The sequence below is a fragment of the Rhinichthys klamathensis genome, unplaced genomic scaffold (genome assembly GCF_029890125.1).
Source record: "Rhinichthys klamathensis goyatoka isolate OS25496 unplaced genomic scaffold, OSU_Roscu_1.1 h1tg000974l_1, whole genome shotgun sequence".
NCBI classification, from domain to species: domain Eukaryota; kingdom Metazoa; phylum Chordata; class Actinopteri; order Cypriniformes; family Leuciscidae; genus Rhinichthys; species Rhinichthys klamathensis.
This window is the reverse complement of record NW_026607286.1, coordinates 5,859-14,721: the sequence shown is the minus strand read 5'-3', so window position 1 is coordinate 14,721 and position 8,863 is coordinate 5,859. Positions and strand designations below refer to the sequence as shown.

Here is an 8,863-nt window from a genome sequence, read left to right as displayed (position 1 = left end):
ATTTGACCCGGGTTCGTTTGATTTTGGTTCATTCACACTGCCAGTGATTTTCCAGAATCAGAGAGTGCGTTCACACACAACCCGTAAAAATCCCGTAAAGACACGTGACATCGATGTGACATGTAATGTCTCAGCAGCGTGTATAGTTTGCTTATGAGCTGCGATTTCTCTCTGGAGAAACCACGCTTGTGCATTTTTTTCTCTGATTCGATCATAAACTAGCGCATTACGTACCGTTTCACTAGCCTGCTTTCACTTCACTTCAGCGTCATCATTACGACACGGCATTGGTTACGGCTTTTGTTCACACAGCGCGCGTTCCAGGACTGATCCCGGCAATGTTACTAGGTCCCCAACCCGGCATCGATCCCGGCATCAATCCCGGGTCGTGTTTGCGTTCACACAGAAGGGACAGTGAAAGGGGCTTATGTCTCTTCATGATTTTCGTAACATTATAAACAGAAAGAAATATTCGAAATTTGCTTGTAAATCTTTGTAAACACAGCAGCTTATGCCATCAAAGATGGCGTCTCCGGGGAGGTCACGTGACATTAACCCTTTGCGGTCTAAGGTGCTTTTGGGATTGATCACCTCTTGCTCTCTCTCGCTCTCTCTCTCCCTCGCGCATATTAATGAATTGAGTTGACAATATCTTTGAGAATACACGATGGTAAAAGGTCGGAAGACCAAAGTTTTTTTTTTCTGAACTACCACTGGTTGTGAATTGTGCTAAAATAACGTTGCCTTATCTTCTCTGAAAAGCTTTCCACACAGTCAGATGACATAAACCACACTTTCAATAAACAAACAAAAAATCTATCTATCTAGTGATGAAATGTTTTCTGTGTTGAGACGAATCTTGTGCGATGTCCTAAACTGTCTGGATAATCACACGTGTGCCGTGGTCCGTTAATGACACGTCCGGTTCGCCAACTAATGACTCCTTTGAACCGATTCACTTTAATGAATGGTTAAAACAACTGATCTGTCCAACACTGAACTCAAGAGACATAAATCGGAAACACTTTACAATAAGGTTCCATTTGTTAAAGTCTAGTTAACTACATTAGTTAAGATTCTATTAAAGATTGTTTTTCACTTGGATCTATTTTTATTACCACAAATTTTTATCCAATTAATCAATGGAATAATCAATACTCGATTACTAAAATAATCGATAGCTACAGCCCTAGATTAGATGCATAAAAAATTTGTCTTACAAGTGCGTTTTAATGACAAAAACTTTGACAAACGTCTTGAAATACATCACCTGAACAATGTTTCGAAGTGTGGTAACTGTAGTCTAAGCGGAATAATTGACTCCGGCCTGTTGAATTATTAAAAAAATAATGCACACCCGGTGTGTAACTCAGTCGAACCAAAAATGATTTGCTCCGCTTCGCGTCGTGACCGCATTACCACCTCAGGTGTGCATTATTTTTCTAATAGCCTAATTCAATGGCCCGTCGTCAATTATTCCTTACTAATTGCAGAAAAGACTACAGTTCCTGTTATTTACAGCCAAATAATAGATTACAAGACCCATATGACTCATACCCTGTCGGTTTATAAGAAAAATGAGACGACTTGCTTGTTTGCTGTTGTCGTACTGTGACTTGGGTCGAAAAGATTTGGTTACTAAAAGCTTTAAAAAGCAAACAGTGCTTAACTTTATTTATTTATCTTTTTGAATTGAATTTGAAAAATACAAAACAATTCAGTATGTTGTCAATACATTTAACAAACAATGTTAATCCACACAAGGCTGCAATAACTACATTAAAACAATAAATGAAAATAAAAGGGCTATACCCTTTTATTAAATTCATTTTGGAGGGCTGTAGAAATATGAAAGGAGTAAATACACACGTAATTGAATAAGTAGGCAGAATTAATCATCACATAAGTACACTATTGCACTCCTGCTACTGATAATAAACTGATTCACGATATATAGGGCGCTAATGAGACGCATGTTTTACTGTTACTCGAGTAACGTTATAGATGCGTTTCCCTCTTAAACATAACGTGTTAGATAAAGTACACGGATAAAAAACTCATGTGTTTTACAGTTCTTGTAAGAATTATCGGAAAGGTTTGCATAGATTGAATTCTTAAAAAGATTTAAAGCACAAACCTTTCTTCACCGAATCACAACAGTGCAGCAGCGCGACGCAGCCTTGTGACGTCACACCAGCATATCAAAATAAAAGTCCCGTTCACACGCTATCACAAAAGCGCATAGAAACTTACATGCATAAAAAATAGAAATAATAAAATTATGTCAGAGGATTGCATATTTAAACATGTTGTCACATTGATGTGCTGAAAATATAAACACTGCCAATGAAAGAGTTGTACCACATCTAATATGTGGGATTAAAAGGCAAAACTGTACAAAAACAAGGGCCACAGACTACTTTAAGACCACAAAGAAAAATAAATATGTAACAAACGATACGCAATATGTTGCAGTATGTTATTTGAGTAATTCCTGACGCATCATTATAGCTACTTCTTTGTGGCAAAGGCAAAAACAACATCATTACTCGTCAGCATTTTTATGAGGTGGAGTGGTGGAGGAAGTACTGAATATCAGTACTTAAGTAAAAGTACAAATAACCAGAGACATATTTACTTTAGTAAAAGTAGAAGTACCACAATGACAACCCTACTTAAGTAAAAAAGTACCTGATTTTAAATGTACTTTAAGTAGTAAAAGTAAAAGTACTTGCATAACAATTTATTCTCTTAATGTCTATATTCTAACAATAATAAAAAAAAACAGTATGGGCTGTGGCATTTTAACTGCTCTCTGCCAGGCTTTCCATCTTGCAATTTAAAGAGCCAATGACTTACCCAGTTTCAGTAAGTCCTCATTGCTTGTCCAGGATGTCCGAAACTTCGGAAGTAAAATTGCAGCAGCAATGAGTTCGGGGTCGGAAAGCACGGGTCCAAACCGCTGCTGTATTTCTTCTCAAAGGGCAAAGATCAGTGGCTCGCAGAACTTAGATGAGGTTAGGAGGCGGTCAAGCTTCACATTTAGGAGGGTAATCGTGGACACCGCACCAGCCATCCCATATGGACATTCACCTCATGAATCAGAGTATGAGCCCGATTGGCCCATAGGTGGCGCTACAGCAACCAAAAGTACTAAATTGCTCATAACTCCTAGACTGTTTGACTCAGCCTCAAGGTTTTTACACCACTGTGATCCTTGGCTCAAGACGGACAAGATGCGGAAAAAATTCTCCGCTATGTCAAATTTTGTCCAAAACCTACTTTTGCAGACTAGTCCCTAGTTTTTCTCCGATCGGAACCAGCCCAGTCTAGGACAATTATCTGGACTCTCTAGATCAATAATTATCGAAAAAAAGTTTAACTTTGCACTTTTGTTCACTATAACAGGGTCATTTAGAAAATGGGTGTGTCAAAATACACTCAAAAGCCTATAAATCATAAATGAAAACTCAGAACTTGACAAAAATTGATGAACATATGTGTCGTACCATGGTGAAGAAGCATGCAAAGTTTCACGGAGATCGGACCATAGGTGGCGCTATAACTGTTAAAAAGCTTTAAAACCAGCTTTAAGCTTAAAGTTTTAAACTTCATTGTTTAAAGTAACAATTGTAAGTGTGGGGGGTTGCTTGACATGGGTTTAAGATGCCCTTCGTTTAATGTATTTTTTAAGGTCTTGTTTGTATTTCTTAAAGTCTATTTATTGTGTGTAGTGTGTTCTGTGTAGCTTGTTAGCTGTTTTTCTTTGTTTTAATGTTTATCATTTATGGTGACTCAACGAGCTCTGCTACAAAAATTCCTATGTACCTGTATAGCTGTACAAATGGCAAATAAAGCTTTAACCTTAACCTTAACCTAACCATACATTTCCTATGGTAAATTGCCTGTATTGGCTGTAAATGGTGTTTTCCATCTATTATGTCAGTGGTTAAATTTATGCTAAATACAACTTAATGTCTTTTGATGCTTTTGTGCTTAACGGCCTTAAAGGGATACTCCACTTTTTTTGGAAATAGGCTCATTTTACAACTCCCCCAGAGTTAAACTGTTGAGTTTTACCGTTTTTGAATCCATTCAGCCGATCTCCGGTTCTGGCGGTACCACTTTTAGCATAGCTTAGCATACATCATTGAGGTGGACAAGACCATTAGCATTTCTCAAAAAAAAATGACCAAAGAGTTTCGATATTTTTCCTATTTAAAACTTGACTCTTCTGTAGTTACATCGTGCACTAAGACCGACGGAAAATGTAAAGTTGCGATTTTCTAGGCTGATATGGCTAGGAACTATCCTCTCATTCCTGCGTAATAATCAAGAAACTTTACTGCCGTACCATGAGTCCAGCAGGCGTAATGATATGACGCAGCGCCTGAAAATAGTCCCCAGCTCGGTAACTTCCAACGTGACCGGGACTAAGTGCCTGCGCCTGCTGCACTCATGGTACGGCAGTGAAGTTTCTTGATTATTACGCAGGAATGAGAGTATAGTTCCTAGCCATATCAGCCTAGAAAATCGCAACTTTACATTTTCCGTCGGTCTTAGTGCACGATGTAACTACAGAAGAGTCAAGTTTTAAATAGGAAAAATATCGAAACTCTTTGGTCATTTTTTTTTGAGAAAAAAAACAAAGTCATATGAGACACAGACATATTTTAAACGTATAAATACTGGGAACTATATTCTCTGAAGGCGAAGCACTGCTACTTGGGTGGAGTGATAACCGCAGCACCTGAGACGCGCCGTGGTGAGGAGCAGAGTTTAGAGTTTGCGTAACCGAGTCATCAGTTTATAAATAGTAAAAGCATACTTTACCATAATGGGTTTTCGCTGTATTGTAAAGAGCTGCGACAATAAACAGGGGAGACCAGGTAATACCATGATGTTTCACAGAATTCCAACTAAAAACGCTGACCGGATGAAGAAATGGCTAATTGCTCTGGATATTGATCCAAACACACCTAAAGAAATTATCAAGGGACATTATGTTTGCTCGTTACATTTCACGGAGGACGACTATTTAAAAAAAATGGAATTTGCCACAAGAACCATGAAACGTGTGCTGAATGATACGGCCATCCCATCAATATCACATACAGGACAAAGTGGAGCGGCTCCGGTAAGTGTTCCGTTATATTTCTAGATGTTTAGCCTAACGTTACTGTAACAGTGCCATTAGCTAACTTAGATCTAATGTAACGTTAGTGACACTATTATATTTCAATTGGGTGGTAACTACTATTGCAGTTGTTTACAGACTCCATGTATCCCCTGTAGCTGCTAATGTTAGTATTGTTGCCTCGAACGCGCTCTGTCGTCCCAGTAACACTTGAGTGGAGCTAGAGGTAAACTAGTAGTCTTCAACTTTCTAATGAATCGGGAGGGGGTAGGGACAGTTTTTTTTTTTTTTTTTTTTTTTTTTTTTTTAGAAAAAGCGACCTTGTCCAGCATGGGTAGGCGACTGTCTGTGGGTTCATTGTGCAAATAACAATTTGCCTTGTGCTATTACTTTCCTCTTATTCTAGCCTATTGTAATACAATTATCTGACATTACTGTATTTTATGCTGTTGAATACATTTGGTTCCACTGTAATAAATTGCATTTTAAATATATATTGATTCCTGTAATAATAATTCTTTATTTCGTGTTCTGTGATATTTATCAATCAGGATGAGCTGAGTGACCTGCAGCTGGATCTACTGGAAGTTGAGGATGCCTGTTTGCAGGTGTACCACACTCCACCCCCCTAAAAACCTGTACTGTACCCACTGCAGAGTTCAAAGCCCCACTACCTTTGCAGCTCAAAAGTCCTGCTCAGACAGCTACAGGGACAAAGCCATTGATTGCCTTGGCACCCAGCTGGACACGTCAATTGGTAGGATAATTAATATTTTATAATTCAATGGTTTTACGCGTTCTGTGTGATAAATGCAACAAATCTATATTTACTTTATAGGACACTGCTTCATCGTCCATGATGATGGCTACCTGCAGGCCAAAAAAAAGTCTAATCTTTGATGTAAGTAGCAAGCCAGGTTATCTATCCATGATAGGTAAAAAATATTATCAAAATAATTACACGCATTTTGATCATTCAGCTGACACTTATCTTGATCACCATGAAATGCAAAATAGAACAGTCAGATAATTGAATATTGAAAATCAATTTTCAAATGAAGACCAACACGTTCCACAAACAGGTGTATGCATCTGAAGGTGACATGAGAAACTAAACTTTTACATGTTGGTTTGTCATCAACAGGAAACACAACAAATTGATTATTCTGAAATGGATATCAGTTCAGCAACATCAGCCTTGGATATCAGCATGGCCTCAGAACCTGCCACTGATCCTGCTGACTCCAGTTTTGTCCTTGACACAAGCCCCTCCACCTCTACCACAGGAAGCACAGCAAGCATTCCGGGACAACATAGAGGATGGAAAGAGAGAAAGTGGTTGGTTAATGAGTCCAAACTCATGGAACTCTTCCAAAAATGCACTGTTTGTGGTGCTTCAATGTGTGATGTGAACCAAAATGTGAAAACATCTGGCAGCAGGATCAGAGTCCTATGGAAATGTAATAATGGACACACTGGAGATTGGGAATCATGCCCAACTGTCCGTGGAATGGCGGAGAACAACCTGCTAGCAGCAGCAGCAACACTCTTCACTGGTGGTACTTACACAGACATTGCTGATTGGGCAGGGCTTTTGAACATTCAGCTGCCCCATAAATCCAACTACTACAGCATACAGTCCAGCTACCTGATTCCAGTTATCGCTGAAGAATACAAGAAGCAGGAGGACACTATAAGAGCAAGACTCATCTGCCAGACTCTGGATGGTGAGGGAGTACAGATTTGCGGAGATGGGAGAAGTGATAGCCCAGGCCATTCCTGCAAATACACAACGTATTCCTTCATGGATGACTCCACCAATCAGATTGTAACATTTGAGTTGATTCAGGTGTGGTGAAGTGAGTGACTCGTTGCCACGCCATCCTCATTACGTATATGACCAATGGGGTGCCGCTCCTGGCGTATATAGACTCGTCGTTTATGCTCCCTGGGATGCGTCATTGCCGAAAGCCCGCCCTTGTCGTCATTCCATGAGATCGCAGAGGTATGTCGCTGTGCAGCTGGCTGTTTTGATTGTAGTATTGAAGTGACGTTGCATTATCTCTTTCGTTTAGTGTGACACTAGGCCATCAAGGCTGTGCGTGTTGTTGGAACGACATCCACATTTAGGTGAGTTTTAGTGTGGTGCCGTTGTAATCTTTTTGGGAAGTTTGTTTGAGTGATCCGCGATACATTTTTAGTGTGACGGAGTTTCCATTGGTGGGGCATCCCCTAATAGCCGTGTCGGAGCACCAGCTGTTGTGATTCGATTCACTAAAGGACGCCTCGTATGACTTTTGTGCGCCTGTGATTTACGTGTGTGTGCCGAGGCTAAAATCAGGGTGAGTACATGGTTTGTCGTCTTCATTGTAATTTTAATTGTTTTTAATTAGATGGTTAATGAATATTTGTGTTTAGGAGTTCTCTTTGTTCGCGTTAAAGTGAGGTTGAGTCGCCACCTTAACTGGCTGTCAGCAATCCTCGCGCTTTGAACCACGTCTGCTGCTTTGGGGAGCTGTTTTTGTGAGGAAGTCGAATTAATTACCGCTATAACCCCACCACGTCTGTCTCTTAGGCAGTTGTCTTTTGTGTGTGTAATTCGGATTGTCTTGTCACTAGTCCCTAGTGGCATTCTAGTCACTGTTTAATCCGGTGCTTGGATTGAGAGCTGCTAAATTCCCTCGGTCAGCGGTGTAATTTCTATGATCGATTGTGAGACGACTTGTGATTATGTTGTCTTGAATGTGTAACTTATTTGGTACGAATTATTTTCTTTTTCTTGGTTTCAATTGTGTTATAAATTGATTCTGTCTTTATTGTTTTCCTTGTTTTCTTTTTATTTCTTGTATTCCGCAGGTGCCGGGTGTCCCAGGAAGCACGCTGGTGGTTGCGGCTGCACGGGCTTTACATTAATTAGGGTTGTTTCACTGTGTGTTATCTTTTGATCACTATTTGCAGTGGAGTGTGATTCGTTCCAAATTGGGTTTCTTTTGGCCTTGTGCAGCTACAGCTAGCCTGTCTTTCAGGAGCCTTCGCACCAGTAGTATATTCTTTTCTTTATTTTGTTTCTGGATCAAGACCAGTTATTTGTATATTCTTTTCTTTATTTTGTTTCTGGATTAAGAACTAGTTATTGTGATTTTCTTGTTTAAATTGTTTTCTTTAATAAACTAATTGTCTAATTGTGAACTCACGCCTCCTGCCTCTCCTGAGCAAACGAACCTGTGTCCTTTCCTTTATTAGATTAGTTCCCCGGTACTCCGGGGTGGCGTAGTCGCTATTAGACGAGCCGCGCTTTGCTACACGTGGCGCAGTCGGCAGGATAGCACAGAATAGTTGGCGGAGACGTGAGTGATATATTTTTTTTCTCCTTTATTCTCTGTTTTGTTTTTGGTGTTTTGTTTTTTTTCTTTAGGAACAAAGCAGCAGACGTGTGCTCTGACGATCACAGTTTTTGGCTTGACCTCCTTCGGTATCATTTGTTCGGGGTGTGAGTTCTGCTAACTCGAGTAAGTACGTGTTATAAGAATGGAGGGAGAATTGCAAGAACTGAAAGAGCTTGTTGCTCAGCTTAGAGCTGACAATGAGCGATTGCGACAGGAAAGGGCATCTGAATTACAGGGGGTCAGTGTTGCGGGACCTAGTAACTCTGCCACAGTTACCGCTCCTATACTTCCATCAGCGACTGGTAATACTCCGGTGACTGATAGGTTTGTATTTGTACCT

At 39.9% G+C, this 8,863-nt stretch overlaps 1 protein-coding gene across 1 annotated transcript; it reads left to right on the top strand.

The window, feature by feature from the left end:
* The first annotated feature begins 5,562 nt into the window (after positions 1–5,562).
* LOC130078757 (uncharacterized) lies at positions 5,563–8,579 on the top strand. Its single transcript, XM_056244417.1, has 4 exons — positions 5,563–5,894; positions 5,976–6,038; positions 6,282–6,986; positions 8,553–8,579. Exons 2-4 carry the CDS (start codon positions 5,994–5,996, stop codon positions 8,577–8,579), a joined length of 777 nt encoding a protein of 258 aa, XP_056100392.1. The 5' UTR covers positions 5,563–5,894; positions 5,976–5,993.
* Positions 8,580–8,863: the final 284 nt, after the last annotated feature.